The 21691-nt window shown below is 43.5% G+C and overlaps 2 protein-coding genes across 4 annotated transcripts; one reads left to right on the top strand and one right to left on the bottom strand.

Moving 5' to 3' along the window:
* Positions 1–506: 506 nt before the first annotated feature.
* Positions 507–2090, bottom strand: zgc:174906 (uncharacterized protein LOC571548 homolog). Of its 2 annotated transcripts, none has more exons than XM_031565502.1 (4): positions 1883–2090; positions 1347–1692; positions 1165–1236; positions 507–1081 (listed from the first exon to the last, which is right to left on the bottom strand). In XM_031565502.1, exons 2-4 carry the CDS (start codon positions 1675–1677, stop codon positions 804–806), a joined length of 681 nt encoding a protein of 226 aa, XP_031421362.1. In that variant the 5' UTR covers positions 1678–1692; positions 1883–2090; the 3' UTR covers positions 507–803. The 2 variants fall into 2 exon arrangements, with proteins under 2 accessions (XP_031421362.1, XP_031421361.1); XM_031565501.1 differs by having other exon boundaries at positions 1879–2090.
* Positions 2091–5375: 3285 nt separating this feature from the next.
* Positions 5376–21641, top strand: lima1a (LIM domain and actin binding 1a). 2 transcript variants are annotated; one of them, XM_031565817.2, is made up of 11 exons: positions 5376–5485; positions 7654–7797; positions 10002–10047; positions 12781–13215; positions 17404–17479; positions 17959–18050; positions 18245–18322; positions 18434–18482; positions 18777–18826; positions 19057–19190; positions 19319–21641. In XM_031565817.2, exons 2-11 carry the CDS (start codon positions 7685–7687, stop codon positions 20406–20408), a joined length of 2163 nt encoding a protein of 720 aa, XP_031421677.1. In that variant the 5' UTR covers positions 5376–5485; positions 7654–7684; the 3' UTR covers positions 20409–21641. The 2 variants fall into 2 exon arrangements, with proteins under 2 accessions (XP_031421677.1, XP_012697122.2); XM_012841668.3 differs by having other exon boundaries at positions 5377–5485; positions 18774–18826.
* Positions 21642–21691: the final 50 nt, after the last annotated feature.

Consider the following 21691-nt stretch of genomic DNA (forward strand, 5'->3'; position numbering starts at 1 on the left):
AATCACGTTCCACATACTATATTATGATTATGAGGGCTACTTAGGCCTTAGGAAGTGCAGAGGGGTTAAGCAAATTTGTGTGGCGAGGGCTTGAGTAGCATTCTCTTATGCTATGGATCCCCTTTAACCGTTTGTGTGACGGGATGTTGTGTAACATTTTCTTATGCTATGGACCCCCTTAACCGTTTGTTTTCCCCTCCTTTGGCTCACAGTTCTAGTGAATAGAAGTGAACAAGGGTGACACAACACCAGGGTGAAACAGCCCCAGCGTGAATCAGCGTAATATTTGTCAGGAGACGAGAGCAAAGTTCATCATGTCAGACAGATTACCTCTTTGCACACATTTACAGTAGTTACCTGGAATTCTCTATGAAAAAGTTCCAGGCTGCTTTTTAACAGATGTATTAAGTTTTTTAAATACTCCTCATTTTGGTAAATTCTTTTTTATTTATTATTGTTAAATAATATTACATTGAATTACAAGCTTAAAAAACTATTTAATTAAAAAAACAAATCAATGTATCTATATACACAACACAGTTGTAACACAGTTGTAATTTTCTGAATTACAAAACAGTAAAAAAACACTATACTTAATTTTTGAGTGGATAACCATTCTGAAGGACTCAACAGCACACATACAAAGCACTTTCAGTCACTTGTGCTGAAATGTATCAGTTTTGGTTGTGCTGGTTGAACTGGCTTTGGCATTAGGGGATCAGCACAGGGCTGCTCTGTGTGGAGTGCTGCCATATGGTGAACACATTGTGTATACAGGGTGTATGGGCGCATGAGTAAAGCCCTCAACTGCCCTCAAGGAGGAACTTAATGTCGTCAGGGGGTAGTGCCCAGTCACCCTCAGAAAGCAGGCAGTGAAGGTGTTTGGCGGTGGCCTTTGACCGCTCACGCATACTCCAGATGCGTAGCATGGCAAATATCTGCTCCACCAGGTTGCAAGGGTTGTCCGCAACAACTTGGTCCAACTGTACTGTTGAGATGCCCAATGCCACTCTGCCAAACTGCTTCCAATGCCGCCCGATTTTGCTTGCGACCAGCATTAAATCCTTTTCAGTCACAATAGCTGTAAAATAATTTTAACATTTACTTACAAGTGATAGAATAAAATAAAGGTAGTCAGTGTGTGAGAGAGAGTTAATTACTCACAGTTTGTGCATAACAGTTTTGAAGGGAGTTCTTCCACTGTCATTGGCTGCTGTCTTTTGACTCCACACTTCTCTGTGAAATAAAATCAATTTATGAACCATAACTTAGTTTTAGTCTTATTAATCAATTATATGGGTCTTAACCATAATACAGTATGATGCGCGTACTGTGTTAGGGCCTACCAATGTTTTTTTCATTTTGGTATAGTTCTCCATCTCCATTCCATTTCAGGGATCCCAGTCTTGGAAAAGTTTCTTGCATTTCTTTTTCCTGGAGGAGACTTAGAAAGCGCAGTGATGTGGAACTCCCCTTTTGGATAACATAATCCAAAAGGTCACGCACCTCATCTGACGGTTTAGGGATAGACTTGACGTCTGCATATTCTCGCCTTGTAAGTAAACCGATAGAGTCGGTGTGTTGTAGAACCAGGTCAGGGTCTGCAGTCAAGATATCGATCAGTTTGGGTTTCAGTTTCCGCAAGAGAGAGTCGCCACCTACCGTTTCGTCTTCCATTGGTTCTGACTTTCCCTGTGTTCCAACAGTACACAACACGTTTTGTATAATATCTCTGGCTGTTAGCTAGCAAGGTCTTCAGATAACTAGAGACCCGAATTATGTTAATGGTGGTCTTGACAATTTTCTTATTGATGTTTAAGTTATTCTGTTTACTGCTTTTAATGGCTGATGAATGAATGTTGAAGTTATTCCACTCACACACTTGGAGCTGCGGTGAAACTTCCCAGGCAGCTTCCAAACCAATAGGCTACGTGGATCACTTTTAATCGATTATTTTTGCCCATGCACTGCACCAATTATGCAATAAAATTCTTATTATTTCTATTACCGCCAGCCATCCATGTGTTTCCTGAAAAGAAAACTGACGTGAATGAAGCAGCGTGTAGCCAGCAACAATGACGAAAATTTCAATATGGTCGCCAGTCGTATTTTGTTTCAAAATAGAGGTCGAAACTTATTTATTAGTTTGAATGGACGAAACAGTTTCTTTCCAACAGCAATCAATCTCATAAACATTATCCACAAACTTCTGTTTGGGACCATGGACAGCTATTCAGTGCGTCATATTGACATTTATATCGTTACATATTTAAAAGGGATTTTTATTTATTCACCAGCCGCTACTGTTGTAAATAAATATTGCATGCATGTATTTATCTCTCTCTCTCTGTTAACAAAATGTTTTGCATAATCAATATATATTTTTAGATGGGTCAGATAACAATAATCTGTTTTGCCTATTCATATTAAACAGTCTATAGGCTCAATTTATTCAGTGATGTGTAGGGTGTTCTATGACTCACAAGCAGTATAAATAAATCGTTTTTTTATCAGCAAGGTTGACCTTGACGCCTTCTGGATGTGGTCTAATATATTTAATGGAGAAATGAATGATAATAAACAACAAAAAACAAAATGATGTGTAGCCTACCCAATAGGCTACCATCTCATTCTATGGCTATTTGCAAGACGAGTCTGCTAAAATTTGCAATTGCAATATGCAGTGTATTTATGTACAGTAGTTAGCAGCACAACAGCATATGCTACCGTAAAACGTTCAAACATTCGTCAAACCGGATTTTCAAACAAAACTTGGAAGCGGACTTTTATTTTGACGCTTTCGCTGCCACATTGTCGTTTACTTAAATTTTTGAAAAGTTACCGAGAAATAGACACTGTACTATGCAATAACATCGTTATTGTAACCAGCAATATGGTTTGATGTGATTTGAGAGGCGCTTGTCAGCCAATTGTCTAACATTAGAACGTTAGCTTATGTTAGCTAGCCTAACGTTCTTGCAGCGTGCGGACGCTGTCACGCGTCACCATAAATGCTATCCTAAAAGGTCGTTCGAAACCAAAGGTTTTTAAAAGATGCCTTCAGTCGAAAGTCATGCCTTGTGAGACACTTGTCTATTACGGCAACGAGGCAACACGGCAGCAACCTCCTATTTCAAACGGACCCATGTCGCTAACTCCACTGAACCCGTGTGTCAGAATGAAAATGGCATCTCATTCAGTGGTATGTTAAACGGAAACATCTAACTGAATGATTGCTATACTGCCACCAAGCGGGTGGAGTAAGTAATGCAGTAATCCATGAGCTGAACATCACCCTAGCTCACTGGGAAATATTATGAGGGTCGAGTTTTCTGGCCAGCTAACATCAGGCTGTAACCACTGGAGTGATTGGTGTTTTCCCTTTTCAGGTAATGTCTACATGTATTTTAAGTCAGCCATTAAGAGTCAGTGTGTTGTATAAATGTCCTAGTGTGACTTCCAGGGTGTTTTATAGTCTTTGTCTACTCTGAGCCTGTAAAATGTGTCTGTGTATAACCAGCTCCATTATGTAGAGGCTATTCATGTTTTAATGCATGTGACTGTGATTAATTAACAGCTAGTAAGCCAAAGATATGCATGGCTTTGTGTGATGGCTACAATGTCATTAGGCATAATTACATAAGCGCTCCTGTCTCCTCTGATGTAAACCACTACATTTGTTGTTTGATCCATGTAGAACAATGACTGAGCTCTGTGTGAACATTCATAAGGTATGGTCGAATCATTGTGATTGGCTGATGACTTGATTGGTACACCCACTAATTACTCAACCCGTTTATGCTTGATTGTGCCTTGCCCTGTGTGAATGAAATGAGCAAATATCGGTATCCCCACCTATTCTCACTGCATTGTTATTGCTGCATGAATCCGGTTTGCTGTGCTCGTTGCTCGTTGCTCGTTGATCGTTGCGCTATGAGCTTAGGGCCCAATTATACAAAATAATTTTTCTCAAAATGTATACAAATAAATTAACCTAACATTTCATCAGAGGCAATTCAAAGCTAATTATTAGTTACACCAACACTGTGCGAAGTAATCCATTTCAGGGTTTCAGTAAAACGTGTGTCTATGCCTACCTCTCTGCCTAATGTATGGAACAAAAGGCACATCTTCCTATTGTCTTGGTTAGAACTGAAATAAACTGCAAATAGTAGGAAACATTTCCCCCAAAATATGAGGATGGACGCTAAAACAGAAATGTGGAACTATGTCATGGGATACTCTGATGTCCAACCTTTTGCCCCAGTGCCTTCAGTAAACTCATTTTAAACAGGAAGTCAGTGTTATCCTGGCTACAAAGCCAAGTCGGAGGAGAGCATTGAGACTCTTTTGTTCACTTGCTGGGATTTCATTACAGTTGGATTTGTTTGTTTTATTTTTTAGGTTATTATTCCATTTCCCAGAAAACAGCCCCAGTTGGATTAGGGGGGGGGGGGGGGCTGTTTTCTGGGAATATGAATGATATTCTATGATATTCTATTTTGCATTTATTGACACATAGCTGCATATTTGGAATTGTCCAAGTAATGTACATAGATTGATTCTGAGGCAAAGAGAAGGCAGATCAATTCACTGACATTCCAACTGTCTAGTTTACGGTAGGGTTTATTAGTGTATTGCAAATAGTTTTAGTTATTCTAATAGGTTATTAAAAACACCAGCATAATTTTGAAGCATTCTGTACCCTGTGAAATCCCTGGTTAAGATTTGTCAAGTAAATTAGCCTTAAGACATGGAATGCCAACTAACCCTTACATTAGACGAACATGTGATTAGGATCAGTGTGAGGCAAGATGTCTTACTCAGGTTGCTACATCAAAAACATATTTTATTTATAAATAAGCCCCTAATTGAGATAAATATGATTACTGGGTAGGTAGACGAAGTTCCTCAGCCAGTCTACATCATATCTTTAATCATATGAAGTTAGCTTAGTATAATCAAGAGTTGTCATCACGTACCATACAAGAGTTTCAACACATTTTCCCAAGAATTCTCCAATTCTTTCTTTCATTTTCATCCTCTTTCTGTCCTCCCTGTCCTTTCCCTACAGTGACGTCATGTAGCGATGAATAAACAAACCCTCATTTCCTGGAAATGTGTGGGATTCACAGTCACTGTGTCAGAGACAAACCTTACTAAGCAATCTTGATAATGAGTGTGTGTGTGTGTGTGTGTGTGTTTGTGTGTGTGTGTGAGTGTGGGTGTGTGTGTTGACACACTCCTGAGCTGGGTGGGATCTGGCGGCAGTTCCTGACAGGTGAAAGAGAGTAGAATTTTCACTGGCTGAGCAGTGTCTCCTGCTCCTGGCTGTTACCTCCCCTCAACCCCTCAAAACACACACCCCCGCACACCTCGCACATAGACAGACTCAGGAGAGCTGTGTTGCAAAGACAACTGGAAGCAGAGAGTAGACAGAAGACCAACTGAGAAGCTAAGGAAAAGATTTGAGCAATTCTCAAAGGTATGTCATTTCCTTTGAAATAATCATCCAGCACATAGTTTTACTAGAGCAGTGTTTGGACTGAAGAACTGACTTAACTAGAGTTAAGAGTTAAGAGTCTGTGTTCTGTGTGATGGAGTGATTTATCACTTTTGTATGGTGATGTGCTGGAAGTGTTTGTAGTTTCCAAGGGATGTAAAAGCTACCCCAAGAGAGAGGCTTTGTTTCAGGTTTACGTTTCTGGATTTTAGTACTAGCTTAGCTATCTGTCTTACATCTCATAGATAGCCAGAAATGATGTTTACACCATGGAAAGGAAAAATTATAGGTAGAATGAACACTGATTTGAGTTTATGGTCTGAATTAATTCAATCACAAACTGATTATGTTTTTTGTCTTATACATTTCCAAGTGGATAGTTTTCTGACGTAGAACAAGAATCGAGCAATTTCAAAGGAAAATCAGACAATGTAATGAAATACTCTCAGATCAAGACGTTTTTGTGGTGATGATAGGATAGACCTGGGTGTGGATTTGGGGGGGGGGGGGGGGGGTTTGTGTGTAGGAGAGAGGGATGTTGAGCTGTTGCATAGTTCATTTTTTTTTTGGTCTTGATGGGACCTGTTCTAGCATGCTGTGGTGTTGGTCTTGCCCTGTGTGCTGTGTTTATGCTCGACTGACCCCACTGACGTGCTCCTTAGTAAAGCAGATGTCGCCTAGTCAATCTATTCCACAACCGAGGTGATGGTTATCTCCGTGTTTATAGGTAGCCCTTAAGTCGAGAACGTCCGATTGTCAAGCTGCAAAACTGGAGAGTCCCAGTTGGGTGATGAGGCAAAACAGATCAAGCCTGTGGGCATTGCACTTGGCTGGCGCTCGAAGACATGATTCATATCCCCTGTGTGTCAGTGCCTGTGCGACCAGGACATGTCTTATAGAGGCACTGCTGAGCACTGCTGATCTGAGCACAGTCTGGCCACATCATGCCCAGGACATCATTCATGACACACTGACTCACCAAACGCATCCGTCATAAGTTCTACTGAATGTCTCGTAGACAGTGATTGAGGCTATGTCTAGAGTAATTGATTCGATCACCTGTCTGTCTGTGTCTATATAACATACAGTAAGTGAGTCAGGTATGTGTCAGGTCTTGAGAGTGTCTCTGTGGATGACCTGGGGGTGATTTAGTGATGTTAAGTCATCCTGCTGTCTGTCTAAAGGCTTGCAGGTCTTTATATCACTCAGATAGACCTTTTTTCACCCCTCCTGTTATTTCCCCTTAGCCTCTTCACTGTTACCTTAATCTACTTCTCATTTTGCCTGTACACCATCGTCTCCTTGGCAATGTAGCCATAGTCTTTCTACACATCTTTCAGGCCTATGTGTAGAGCACCTTTAGCCAGTACTCACTGGTATCTACACTATATAAAGAAAATTTCATTTAATTTCGACATGGCCTAGTATGATGACAGTATAACCAGAGATTGATTTTCACGGGCAATATATTTATTAGGTGATGTATCCTTGTTTATAGTCATAGAAGGTGATGGGTAGGGTGAGGGGAAGTTGCTGCTGTTTTAGCATGACACGATTTATTGAATCAGTTCATCCTGTAAAATCAGTGTATAAGACTATCTGGCTGAGCTAACGGCAATACTCATCTAAGGTAAACACTTGACTGAATCTGAAATATGTGAGTTGCGCCACACCATCTAAGCTTATCAGTGTTAACGCAGGCCTCTGTCACAGCTTGTTTAGGCAGCTTCAGGAGAAGTTAGTCAGGTAAATTGCAGGTGTTTTTTACCCCTCTTATTCCGAATAATGACTCATCGCTAAGGGGAAAACAGGAAGTCCCCTTTCATGCTATCGAATGACTATCCTGTCCTTTTGGACTTCTGACAGCTAAGAGGCTCAGAGGTTCTCCTGTGAAGATGTGTACTCACAGAAATATATTAAAGTAAATACTTCCTTATCGGGGTCAGAGGCAATATGTTTGGGAATCCTTGGGAGTCTTTGAAGGGACTCTCCAGTTTCCAATTTCAGTTTCATTTTCAGGCATATCAGAATAACTGTGAACTGTGTGGGAGACATGACTCACCTCATGTCTTTCAGCAGGAAAGATGTCAGTGGAATGAATAAAATGTGCTGAGGGTTAGAACGTTCTCCCTCTGCTCCACTCCCCTCAGGTTGCAGTGCGTACAGGACACACCAGTAGTCATGGCCACCGAATCATTCCAGAGAAGGCAGTGGGCCTCAAAGTCTGTGCGCATCACAGCCAAAGAACTGTCCATCGTGGGCAGGAATACTGCCATTGCTGAGCGATTCAACAAGTAAGTGTTGGATAAAGTGTTGATACTGATTCCTGTATTCCCTCTTCTAGTACCTTAAACGTATTAATGTCTTGTCTTATTCATGTTTTGCATTAAATGTCCTTTGTATTTTAGTTATACACAGGAAAATATGTTAAATTCCTTGTGCTATTGGTTGGGGACTTTCCCAAGCAGCCAGTCTTCTCAATGTCACATGCAAGTTCTCATAGCCAGCAACCTAACCAATATAACAACTGCCCAACCATAGATCCTGCACAGCAGGATACTACAACAACGCACAACTGGCTGAAAACAACCGCAACACGCGCCACATGTTGTACTTTTTCACAGTCTGTAACAACATGACTGCTCAACCACCTCGACAGGATTTCATATATCTCAGTTTTAGTTCAGGTTCACGACCCCAATAAGTCTGCGAGTGCCTCAGCCACAACCACTGGCTCGCTTTTTCAGCAGCCTCAGACAACTGCTTTAAAGCTACTTTGAGTGACCGTCCTTGAAAACCAAGATCAAATGGAAGTGTTGTTGTTGATTTAGCTACAAAATCAACTTGCTTCCGCAGCCAGTTCTTTAGTCTGCTAAATGACTAAATGTAATATTGTTAACCCAATAAAGTAAATAATGCACTCCGAATAGACATTTTAAGTGGGTTCAATGATTTATTTTAATGTGGTTAACGTCCACAGCCCAAAGTTCTCTCGAGCTGATCTTTCTCATCTCATCACCATGCTGGTTCATCCATTGCCTTTGCTTTGCCTGAGAAGCTGCTGCTTCTTCTCTAGTCTCCTCTTTCCGCTTTCCAACTGTCACCTGACCCAAACACTGCTCTTCCTCTCTGCACCTGCCCAATGATATCTCTATGCTGTAATGGGCCTTGTGCATGTTCATCTGCTTCTCGTAGATTCCACTTCCTCCCTGTTTTTACCATTGCAGCAGTATTCTTGACAACTGGATCCTTAGACTGTGACAAAGTCATCTCCAGGCTGGTCATAGCACATTTGAACTCCTCCATACAACGCTACAGTATTTAGACAACATGGCACCCCAAGCCATTTCCTAACTGCCTTATTCATGACTCCCTCAAATTTCTCCACCTCTAAAAGTAGTAACTTCATACAAAGTCAAAGGCTACCTTATGCGTGGCCAAAGCCCTAACTGCAAGCACCACAATTTCAATTTACCAGGCAAGGTCTTATAGTAATCATATATAGTAATATTAACCTTAGCAATGGATTTCTGTCTTTTGAAGTACATTTAGGCTACACATACTCTCTTGCACTTTTTTATTTGACTTGTTTATATAGACTCATGGTTAGCACATCAACTAGCTTTGTCGTAGCTTGATAGGAAAAGTGTGACAGATGAGAGTATACTTCACTGCCTGTCTGTCTGTCTGTCTGTCTGTCTGTCTCACTCTTACCCCTATCTGTCTCCCTCACACACATGCTCTTTCTACTTTCAACTTGTCTGTGTTACTAATGCTTCTAATACTAATACTTCCTCTTGTCTTGGTTACGGATGGCTTTTCCAGTCTGCTGCTATACGTCACACTTTTTGAGTGAAGCCTGATTAGAGTCTAACAGAGCCTGTAGGCGCCATACCCTAAGGCCAGCTCTGCATACTTTTTGTTTTTATGGTTAATGTGTTCTGTAAAGCAGCATTTATCTAAAACTACAGGATCTCTTCCTGTTGAGCTGCATTACTGATGCATTTCTTTGGGCTCTAGTTGTGGCTTTCAGATATCCACCTAGCAATCACTTTTTCCACCTCAGTGCAGCATGCGGGGACAGCATGACAGAAATAAAAAAAAACATGTTTTTCCTGTTCTCCTAAAGGGCAACAGACATATTGATTTCAAAGGGATGCAATTTGCACAGGTTTTGCTTAATTTTATCAGTTAAATAAGGCAATGTCCATTTTGTGCTCCATACCCTTCCATGGCTTCAATTTAATTAAATGCAGGCATCGCTCATTTTTTTTCTAAAAGCTATTTTATTTTGTCATATTTATGGTCATCATCCTGCTATAAATGACCAGCTTCCTTCAGTGCCAGTATGTGGTATCAATGCACACTTCAAACAGCAGGGGACAGTGTTACTCTTTTACGTTGTGTCATGACTTGAGAACAGTGAACCAAAAATGTCAGTTATATGCCTTATATGAATGAATAGCCTCATTCAAAGCCTATTCTTTTATCCTCATAGGTACCAAAAAGCAGCGGAGGAGACCAACATAGAGAAGAAGAAAACTGTAAGTGTCTGCAACTCCTCAGCAGCCATGTTTGGCTGATCTATATGTGTAGCCCTGGTTTCAATGTTAGTGAAGTGCTGATGGTTTTGTCTCATATTAGTCTGGCAAAGTCCTACTGGAATGACACCCAGCTATCACACGGATTCAATCTCTGTTGCTGCAGCTTCAAGTTATGCCTGGTCAGTGTAGCCACACAAGCTAGTTGTCTTAATCCTTATTTAGACTGGTTAATCTTCGGGTAATTCCCCTGTAGTTTGACATAACCACTCCCACTGCCTTACGTCTGCTCTATGGTACTGTCTGGAGGGCTAATGAACTGTAAACTGTAGCCAGAAACTGCAGCATGCAGGAGCTCCAGCTAGCCCTCGCTCTTAGCTGGGTAATGAGGTAGACTGTACACCACAGTGGTCAATGGGTAGAACCACTGTGAGGCTCTGATGTGGAAGTAAAGTGGAGGGACAGCACTGTCAGAGGTATGTTTTGGGGCAGACTTGTGACACCACTGGTGTGCTTTGTGTAGTGTGAATGGTGAGGCAGTAGCAAACCCTTGTAGTTTTATTTTGGGATGTTACAAGCTAACCTACAGATGAAGCATGTCGGTAGGAGTTCTCTGTCAGTGTAGAGTGATAGACATGACAAGAGATTCGTTCTGATCCCTGACCTTTGACAGATCACTCAGTCACTCAGAGGAGAATGTTAAACAGACCTGCAGGTTGAGTGAGTAGTTTGAATTCAAATTATGATGGCAATTAGAGGGATTGATTCACAGCCTGAGGCTTTCAAGGAAAAACGAAGTAAAACTCCAAATGTGTGCGAGGAAGGACTAGCATAGTGTTAGTGCTGCTCAGTGCTTCGGTGCTCTTTGTCACTCTTGATCTAAATCAGCCAGAGAGGATCTTGTCTCATGACTCACCTCTTTGGTTTTGGCACCGAGGAGCCGTGTCTGTGCTCAGAATCATTTGGAAGGGATCCAGAAGCAAGCAACATTCTAGCAAGAAATTGAACAAAATTAGCTTAATTGTTGTTGTTATTTTTATTACCCAGAGGACGCAGTCCATTTCTAGGCTGCTGGTGCCAATTTCTAAACTCAGTGAGGTGGTAGATGAAAGGAGGAAAGGTTTATTATTAAAGGAGGACTATACAAGGCTAACCAAATTAGTTATTTGTTCACATTGATCAGTGAGTTCATAGTACACTGCATGAGCACTGGGGAAAGTCCCAGTCTTTCATCTATCTAAGGGTTAATTTCTCTCCTGAATGAAGTTTCTGACTTTCTGGCTTCCTGGATCCTGGTCTCTGTCCTTTTACTGACTTTCAGTATCCTTCCTTCTCCCCCTTCTTTTCCTCTTCCTCTCAGCTTTTCTCTCTTTTCATTAGAGGGGTGGGCTAGTTCCTTTACTGTTTCTCAGGGCTGACATCTGGGACAGCTTTTATTATTCCCGTCTGGCTGAAACGGAGAGCACCTACAATACATCAGGTTTCAAAGTTTCTATCTTTCATATGCATAGGTTTTTAAACTTTTCCAAGAGAGTTGTCTGACCAGTGCGATCAATAGTTTAGTCTATCAGACAATTTTATGACTTTTTCTTTTCGTATTAATTTTCTGTCTGGGGAAGTGTTCCTTTTCCTTTTTAAGTGGTTATTTTCCTTTATTTATGAAATGTTTGTTGTAATGGACAGCCAAATGGTGTTATACGTATATGGGTTATTTTGAAAATATGTTAGATTCAGTTTTAGAGGAGTCATTTTTCATTTGATTTGGCTGCATTCTTGAAATATGCTGCAGATTGAAAAGAGGTGCTGTGTCAGTGATGCAAGACGCTGAAAGAAGCATAAATTGCTGCCTTTTCTATTTAATTTCTCATTTAAGTTTGTCTTGGAAGTCAAATGCAGTCACACGTAGTGCACAAGTGTCAGAGTAGTGGGGACAGTGGGAATAGGATAACTTATCTTTCTTTTTGTCATCTTTGTATTAGAAAATATTTTTAACTTCTAGTAATACCTATGAAATACGTATTCACTTAACCTCCCATTGACTTTGTGGTGATACATCTAAATAACTGTGTCATTGCAGGGAACCCCTCAATTTAAAGATACTTAGTTTTGTAATTCATTTTGGGGTCAACAAAGACTAACTTGACTTATTACCATGTGACCTATTAATTCCAATTTATTTGTTACCCAACTTAAAATCAGCTTTTCAGAAATGATTCTTTATTATAAGGTGTTGTGGATGGCAGTGTAAAATACTATGTTTTACTTATTTAGTTTGACTTTTTTAGTTGTACCACAGGGTGTAACACTATAGATCTTCTGCTGACATTCCACAGTCCGCTCCTCTGCTCCATGTGCTTCTAATATGCTGAGTCCATGAAGCATTCCACAAGCTCTCTGTTCCTTAGCACAGAGCGGACACGAAAACCTAAGCCTCGATCTTAAGGACAGCACATTGTCGCCTTTAGGTCTATTTCTAATCCAGCTGTTCCAGACCCTTCTAAACAGATTGGTCTCAGGTCAAGTCAGAGTCCTCAAGTGGGCCTGATAAGTAACGTAATAAAGCATGTGATATCATTACATGCAGGATAATATCCTGCTTAAGAGTAACTTCTCTCAACAACATGCCAGGTTTGGGTCAGGTCAGATTTGTGGCTTATCATTCAGTGTGGGGGGAGGCATTGAGCTGTACAACACCTTGGGGGAGTGATCACTGATGATTCTCTCTTTGACAATCAGGTTTTGGAGAACCTGTCCTCAACCCCGCGCGGTGGCAACCTGAGTGCTCTGAAGAAGCGCTGGGAGCAGCCCTCCCTGACCCCCGCGACCTACCCCCACACACGCCCATCAGAGCCCACTCCCAGCTGTCGACAGCCACAGAAGACAGCAGACACCACACTGTCCTCAGAACCAGTCCAAGCTGAAGACGCATCATCAAAGACCACCACCACCACCGTCAGCCAAGCTCTGCCCACAGACGCCCCGACGGACCCTGCGGTTGTTGTCCCGGTCCCCCAGGATCCGCAGCACCAGGAGGAGTCAGCCATGGAGAATCAGGAGGAGCAGGAGGCTCTGGAGCCTGCGACCGTGCCCGGCGTGGCCATCGAGAAGCCCAACGTGCCTCTTACCAGCCTAAAGAAGATGTTCGAGAAAGGGGAGAACATGCAGAACAAAGTAAGTCAATGAGCGCAATGAGCTTTGTGAGGCTCAGTGTGATGGTGTGGTTGAATGCACACATTGAGGTCCACAGGGGGAACCATATACAGTGCTCATGCACTCAGGTAGTTAGCCTTGTTATGGCTACAGCTAGGCAATTACGTGAAGCCCCTCATACAGTGCGCATCCACTTTGGGCCATTAGTCTAGGGATGTTTGTATCTTTTTCCATTACATCCATCAGCTGATGTATTTAGCCCTTGGAAGATCATGTGATTGTGGATATGGTCTGTGAGCCATGAATCCATAGGATAGTGACTATTGTCGGATTGAAGATCTGCTGGGGTTGGGCGTTAAAAAAGGAATGTGTTTCCAGGGCTTTTTGCAGGACTTTCTGAAGCGTGTGTGTCTGTCTTGTTCTAGTGGGACTCTCCCCAAGGGGCTCGTCATGCTGTATATCACATGCCCTCTCTTCATGCCCTTGCTCATAATCAGCCTGCTTTCCCTCTGACTTCAGACGGGTGTCCGTCAGCAGAGTGTCCTGTTTGATCTTCATCTTTAATCATTAGGTTTTAAAATGTTTTCTCTCAGTATTGACCCAAGTGACTGCACTTTTCCAAAATAAGCTTTTCTCTTTAATGAATTGATGTGTCATGTACTGTTATATGATTGCATTCGCACATGATGCACAACTCCGACGTTGCAGGTATGTTTAGGCCACATGTGGTTGAACAAAGCTAATATCTTCAACTTCAAAGTAGACTCTCATTTGATTTAGACATCAGTCGGTATTGTGCTACTGGCTGAATATTTTTTATCTCTCCTCATCTGCTGATACTCATTTATTCCCAGCATTTGAAAGGTTACGTGTTCAAGATAAACTGGGAGAGAACAGTCAGAACAATGGAGCCTTGTATCCTGCATTCTGCACAGTGAAGGGATTCATGCTGGGTCTCCCGTTCAATCGAGAAAAAAGACGGAGAAGGATAGACAAAAAAGGCTAGCAGAGGAAGTAGGAAGTGAAGTGGAACATTAAAAGACAAAAATGACTTGAGACTTTTTAGATGTTTTTCTCTCTGACATTTAGAGAACAGGTCATTTGTTTGAGTCGAATCAGTAAGGTGAAAGGGCTTACATTTGATGCTGTGCCGGATATAGGTGTATCCTCTTTATTTCCTTTTTAGAAAATGAAATGAGCTGAAGATGAACTACCTCTTGACTATTCTTCTGCTGCTCTCGCAAACTGCTAGTTTTCCTGGCCTGAAAGCTCAGACTGATAACAAGTTTGTCTTCATTTGACTCTTATTCACAAACGCCTAGTTAGACACCTACATTTCATAAGGCGCAGCTGAGTAAAACTACTGCTTTGAGTAAATACCCATTGTACTCTAAATTGTGGGATTATCTATCTGCTTATAAAGCACTCCTGGTGTAACCTAGAAGTGGCTGAGAATGGCCGCCTCATCCTTCTACTTCCTAGAGATTCCAAGTGAGGCACCAGCCGAGATCAAATCTAGGGCTCTGCTAACATCAGCCTGACCTCCTCCAGCACCCCAGGCTTGTGAACATTCTCTTGGTGATGATGTCAAGGGGCAGGCAGGCAGGCAGGCAGGCAGGCACATGATGGCGGAGCAGGATGGGAAGACTGAGGATCCTCAGGGCAGGCCCTGCGCTCCTAGCTGCTCTACGGCTCCAGTGGGCCGGCCTCCTGCCACAGGGCTCAGTCATGGGGCAAAGGGGCAGACCGCAGCCCTTAGTCACCCCCCCCATCCCCCACCCCTCGCATCTGACACAGACGAAGAGACTCCCCTCAGTCACTCTTCTGTTAAACATCCCTAATTGAGTTATGTGGGCAGAACACTGATGTACAGGACATTTCCAAGCACAATGCAGGCTTCTCTTTCCAACTGATATGTGTAAACATGGTTGATGTAGTACTGTGAAAGTGGTAGATTTGCATCAGAAATGTGTGAGGATGAACCTAGCTGTTGTATGACCCTGAGATTGGGCCATAAACCCTAACAACCCACTTAAGCAACAGAATGCTAGTTTGTTGTCTCAAGACAGCAACAAAAATGGTTATGATCTTCAAATGATACAGGGGAAAAAAAGTGTATGGTTTGTCCCATTTACCCCTCTTAAGGTGATTGGTTAATGATGTTTTTGGTCCAATTCCAGGCTCATGTGATGACAGAGTTAAAACGGTCTAATGGACACGTTTGGGGCTGCCTGTCATGTGACTGAGTTTGGTCATGGTAGTGTGCGTGTGTGTGTGTGCGTGTGAGTGTGTGTGCGTGTGTGTGTGTGTGTGTGTGTGAGTGAGTGTGAGCGTGTGTGTGTAGTGGAGCGTACATTTATTTGTGCTTTGTGCCATTCCACCCATATCTCTTTAATTACTGGTGGTGATGAGAGTGCCCTTTATTTACTTGCGTGCGGCTGTATGATCGGGGCAGCTCAGACCCCCGTATTTGTATGAAGGATTAGCGTAAGAGCCCTACTGTCTGTTCCGCTGATCCCTCTGCTTGAGCCTCAGTTTTGTGTTTTTGTTTCCCCCCACCTCTCCATGGTGTCCTTCCTTCTGTCTAGAGATGCCCAGCAGTGCAGCCACCGGCTAGCTGGCTGGCAGGTTTCCATCCACCCCACTGACTTCCAATGGCTAATCCATTGAGAGGAGGGACACCCCCCCCCCCCCCCCCCCCCCCCAACCCTTGTATTTAAAGATTCTACCAGCTGCCCTCTGCCCATCCTCCACTCTGGACAACTGTAGCCAACCACACACTGGCATCATCCTGGGCCTCTAATCTGGGCTCTGAGCACACCCTAACATGGAGGCTGTTCTTCAAGCCTCAGAGAATCCCTGTGGATTGCGTTTTCTTCTGCCCTAAATAGGTTTTCCAAACACAGGTACTCGAGATGGTATCTTCAGTTCCCAGATTATTTGGTCCTGTTGCAATGGGAATCTTGTGCTCTCTAGGTGAAGAATACACCCTCCGCCCTTGTGGCTCCAAAGTGTTTTCAGAGACAGTTGTTTTAGTGAACCAAGAGACCTGATCTGACTGTTGGTTTGCACAGACTTATAATACATATGCATATAAATACAATGTTAGTTTTACTCAAGACTGGTGGTGGCTACCCTTGATCCCTTACTGTAGCAGGTGAGGTGAAATACTGCCATATATAATACTGGTAAGGTTGTGGTTTTGGTTGTGTGTGTGCATTTGGCCTTTGTCTGTGGATAGTAATAATAATAATAATAATAATACTTCAATTTTGTATAGCGCTTTTCTATATACCCAAAGTCGCTTTGACATTTTAGGACAAGCAAGACAAGACAACAGTAAAATATAAGAAAAAGGGTCGGACAAAACAGACAATAGTAGAGGTGGTGTTGTGGGTGATGTGGCCTGTAAGTGAGGATTGCTAGCACCAGACAGTGGTGTCTAGCCCAGGCTGTGCCTCACTGAGCTCATTAGGGGATTAGTGGCGTGGGCAGCAGGGCTGGCAGCGTGGGGCAGACGTCTGGATGGCGCGGGCAGCAGGGTCGCAGAGCAGCGGGCGCAGGGTCAGACAAAAGTCCTCACGGCAGCTGCTCCACACAAAGAGCTTCGTCACATCTTCTTCTTCTTCTTCTGTAGTGTTTTATGGCGGTTTACAAGCTAAGTGATTCGTCACATCTGTGGTACTAACTATAGACACATTATAGTTTTCAAAATAAATACCACATTTAAAAAAAAAGACTTAATTGGCTAGTAATAGGCCATCCTAGGTTTCTGAATTTCAGCTGAAGACCTTTGTCTTGAAGGATCAAGCTACAGGTGTGCGGATTAGCGAGGCAATCAGGCACCTTGTGGTCCCATGTGCAGTCAAACGATCAATTAGCCAACCAGACTGCACGCTGCATTGAATTACCCCACCCTATCTGCACATTCGAGAGATGTTCAGAAAGGTGAAAGAAGCCGGACTTCAATAGTGGGTTTTTTTTATTGTGATTTTATTTCAAATCCCAGAGATCATTGTACTCTGAAGTTATTTTAGGTAAATAGTCTGTAAACCATCTTGTTCTTAATCAACTGAAATTTCAAGACCAACGACCGCTGAGGTTTGTGTTGTCAACTACCTGTGAATAACTGTCGGGTTCACTCTGCTTAGTTCAGTGGGTAGTTTAGTTGCATGACTTTTTAACCACGCTTTTTCTGTGAACGTTCAGGTGCCCAAAGAACCAGTCCGCATGGGAGCGAGCAGCAGCATGCCTGAAAACATGCATCTCCAAATTGGAGACAAAGGTAAGCCCAACTGAACAACATTCGCACAACATTAACCTACGATAATGAAGAGGCAGTGTCTGATCTCATGGTTTAATTCTCCCATGACTTTGTTGTATACTTGTCTCAAGAGAACAGCTTGTAACCATTGTATCCCTTTGAGTGTGTTATCCATGAGGTACTGAGGGCTTAGTTTGTGAGCTGTTTCTGGAGGGCTCTTTCTCTCCTGCCTTGCCTTCCCTTCCTTCCCTTCCCTTCCCTGACCTCGTCTGTCTCTCCCACAACGGACTTACAGTCTCACCATTGTGCAGGACACGACTCAGCCTCTGGCAGCTGCTCTCCTCAATGAAAGGAGTGGACTGGTGGAGTGTATCTGACCTCGCCCCTGCCTTTTATTCTCTTCCTCTGTTTCCACCCCCCCCCCCCCACCCCACCCCTCCTTTGCCTCCTTCTTTCTCTTCTTCCCTCATCCTATTTCCTTGTTCTTTCTCTCTTGACAGAGAAAGTTGAGACTACCCCGCTGCGGGACAGGATGGCCATCTACCAGGCAGCCGTGTCCAAGCAGGATGTCTTCACTACACCTACTCGTACTGTGAGTGTCCTTTCCAAAACATACAGGACCTGTACATCATACGAGACCCATGCATCATGCACTTTAAATTCGAGATATATGCACACGTTCACTTGTACAAAAGCATGGTGAATCGGTTAAACGAAAATGTGATCTATGACTTGTCATGAGATGACATTAAGGTCTCTTTCCACTTTGCTTATATACATATCCAGAATGACTCACTGGACACGGAGCAGCGCACTTACAGTGGGAAGCAAAAGGAGAATGTTCCCCCGAGCATCGTGGAGATAGTAAGCCTCTCTCTCCTTCGTGTTAAATCTACTCTTCTTCCTCCATGAGTTTAGCACGTACCACAGTGTTGAGCTGTCATTTCACTCCTGTCCTGTCTCTTCTGTTCACAGTCGGTCTCCGAGCCCAACAGCAGGAAAGGTTCCTCCACAGACAGCAATGGTGAGCTTCAGACCAGGTCTTTTCTCAAGCCATGTGCTTAGTTTAAGGGGCCATTGTGTAGCATTTTTAACACCGCAGTACAGACGTCATGGCAGAAACAGATACAATCAGGATCATTCCCTTTTCAGCTAATCATTTTTTGTTATCTATCTTTGTTTGCACTCTTGCAAAAATCCCATGTGTTCAATGGTTTTGTTTGCTAAAGACCTACTTGTGTTTTAAGGGTCTATTGTGGACTATGCTGCCATCTAGTGTTAGCATGGTTACACTGTAATGATGTGCTCTTTTTAGCAGGGACTGCACCTTCATCTCCTCATGATGCAAGCCAGCCTAAATCACTCAAGGCAAGTTTTCCTCCAAAGACATGCACTTGGAGCACCGCTTATTGTTGACACTATTAACTGTTGCTGTTGCATTGAAACGGTGCATCTGATGCACTGCAAGATATTTTCAACAGTTGAGATTATTAGAAATAAAATGTCTCCTTTTATATAATGACATATGTATTGAGTATGAAGAGGCTCTGTTCTGTCTGTGTGTGAACCTGAGACTAAAGTGAAATTCGTACTTGTAGAAGTTCAACTTGCCTGCACGGGAGACCTGTGTGATGTGTCAGAAGACTGTTTACCCGCTGGAGCGTCTGGTGGCTAATCAACATGTCTACCACAACACTTGCTTCCGCTGTGCCCACTGCAACACCAAGCTGAGGTGAGTCAATCTAACACCTAATCCTCTCGTGTGTAAAATGTACCTTTTGTGCCATTTCATTTCATATCCATGAGGTGTCTCCACTACATCTGAGTAACTATGGTCCCATATCTCCCTCTGTTGGCCAGTTTGGGGAACTACGCATCACTGCACAGCAATGTCTACTGCAAGCCCCACTTCTGCCAGCTCTTCAAGGCCAAGGGCAACTATGATGAGGGTTTTGGACACCGGCCCCATAAAGAACTGTGGGAAGGAGCAGCCAAAGGAACACCAGAGGAGCAGCCAAAGGTGGCCTCACCTGCAGATCACATCATCAGCCCTACAGTGGAGGAGTCCCCCTTGGCCAAGGTGAACGTGCTGGCGGCCACGCTTGAGACGCGCTCTCTCTACGGCTCTCTAGAGAAGGCTGCGAGCGGTTCTGTGGAACGCCTGGCCGAGACGCGCCGGTTGAAGATCTCCTGGCCCCCTCGGGCCGACGACGCCTGTGATGGGGGAGCTGCTGCGCAGGAGGTCTCGGGGAGCCTTGGTCTGACTCCTGAAAACAGCCCCGTTGTCCGCTCCGTTCTTGCCAAGTGGCCTCCGGAGGGCGATGCCCTGTCGCCTGCGCCGAGCCCGGAGCTGTCGGGCCTGCAGAGGAGCTCCTCGCTCCGAGAGCGCAGCCTGCCCTTCTCCCTCACTCCCACCACCGCAGTCCCACAGGTCCCTGAAGACGCTTGCTTCTCCAAGCCTGAGCCTCCAGTGCAGCAGGCCTCCGGAGATGGTCAGGAAGAAACTTCATCCACCCAGAGCCCTGATGATGAGGACATGCCACTAAGTGAGACAGCCTGTAGAGGTGACTTAGAAGAGGAGCTAAAGGAAGAGGAGAGAACTTTGACACGTGAGGAGGAGGAGGAGGAGGAAGAGGAGGATCTGGCCAGTGATGGTGAGGAGCGGGGCAGTGATCGTGAGGAGCTGGGCAGTGATGATGATGAGGAGCTGGGAGCAGAACGGGGAGATGATGACGACGAGCTGCCCTCTCCGGAATGCCAGTTTTCTCAAATGGACAGCACCCCTCCGGCCTCCCCATCAGCTGAGTTGCAAGAAAACCGCGCTTCTCAGGATGTGGGCTTTTGGGAAGGGGAGGAGGCCGAAGAGGACCAAGAGGAGGTATCTGTGGAGGACCTGATCAAACGGAACCGCCATTACGAAGAGGAAGAGGAAGAGGAGCAAGACAACTAAACACGTAACATGAAAACAAATTCTGTTGAGACATTGGTTTCATTTCACCCAAACTGCCATTTCTATTTTGGTTTGACGATGGACGATCCAGACGATCAGTCTCCTCCTAAACCAAAGCAAAAATCTATCGATCAATGTAAGACGTTTCTCCCTCTGGCTCTGGTGCAGTGCTGCCCCTGTCTGAACTCTCTTTTTAGGTGCCTGTGAATGTTGCAAAGAACCAAAAACGACTAATAATGGAGATCTTTTATCACACATGTCTGCTGGACCAAGACGCACATCACTGACACAACCTTGTACTCAATTTTATGCAATTTTTAATAAATGTCTGTCAGTAGCCCTTTGTCATGCCCCACCCTTTGGCAGCCCTATGGGGCGAACAACACACTGCACTCAACACCACTGACCCAAATTAACTACAGGAAAAACACCTTTTTAAAACCACCATTTATTAATATAAAGACACACACAACAACCTAAGACACAATATCAAAACACAACAGCAACACAAAATCCCTGAGAGGACGCAAGACCAGCAGTCTCAAGCTAGCAGCAAACTCCTCCTCTAGCAGGGAACTGGAGATTTTAACTGCAATCAGGTGTAGCGCAACCTGGGCGGATCTACTGAGAGGGAAGGAAGTGCAAAGAAAACACAGGACACACGCACGTGGCCATAACAGCCTTTGTATGTCCTCTTTCCTTCTACACAGTTTTGCATGGTTTTAAAATAATTTATGAATTAACAAACAATGTTTTCAGATTGGCTTAAGTAACACTAGTCTCAGTTGTGGGACTGATTCAAAACAGTCAGCTTCAATGTTGGACCTCAAACATCCCTTGATACATACACGTACATACAAACTCATGGGGGGGGGAGCATTTTCTTGAACCGTTTTAATGTATACGATGTTGCTTATATCTAAGGGCAATTTATGGTGCCCATTACACCACAGTTGCTCATGGTCTTGTAGTCTTATCAGGAAAGGATTCAAGCTCTAATTTCCATATATTTCCTCTTAAATTGTCATGTTTTCGTGCTTTTATATAATTATATCATGTTGGAGATGAAATGGTTCACTGAAGCATTAGGGGTTGGGGTGGCTGTTTACTTATTGTTTTGATTTGTTAAATGATTGCACAGTGTGGGTTTGTGAGCAGCTGGGGTAGCTGAGCATTCCAGATTGTCCATTTCTAACATGAGACCAATATACTGAAATAAATCATTTCTGGACACGTCTTGACCTCGGTATTTTTTTATTTTTTTTAAAGCCGTAGAAGTACAA

Source organism: Clupea harengus, chromosome 4 (genome assembly GCF_900700415.2).
Source record: "Clupea harengus chromosome 4, Ch_v2.0.2, whole genome shotgun sequence".
NCBI lineage: Eukaryota > Metazoa > Chordata > Actinopteri > Clupeiformes > Clupeidae > Clupea > Clupea harengus.

Coding starts and splice junctions, on each gene's coding strand:
- zgc:174906 (XM_031565502.1), bottom strand. CDS start 1,677: ATGGAAGACGAAACGGTAGGTGGCGACTCTCTCTTGCGGAAACTGAAA. Junction 1,237..1,346: donor CCAAAATGAAAAAAACATTG/GTAGGCCCTAAC, acceptor TTTATTTCACAG/AGAAGTGTGGAGTCAAAAGA. Junction 1,082..1,164: donor AAAACTGTTATGCACAAACT/GTGAGTAATTAA, acceptor ATTATTTTACAG/CTATTGTGACTGAAAAGGAT.
- lima1a (XM_012841668.3), top strand. CDS start 7,685: ATGGCCACCGAATCATTCCAGAGAAGGCAGTGGGCCTCAAAGTCTGTG. Junction 7,798..10,001: donor ATTGCTGAGCGATTCAACAA/GTAAGTGTTGGA, acceptor TTATCCTCATAG/GTACCAAAAAGCAGCGGAGG. Junction 18,323..18,433: donor CCCCGAGCATCGTGGAGATA/GTAAGCCTCTCT, acceptor TTCTGTTCACAG/TCGGTCTCCGAGCCCAACAG.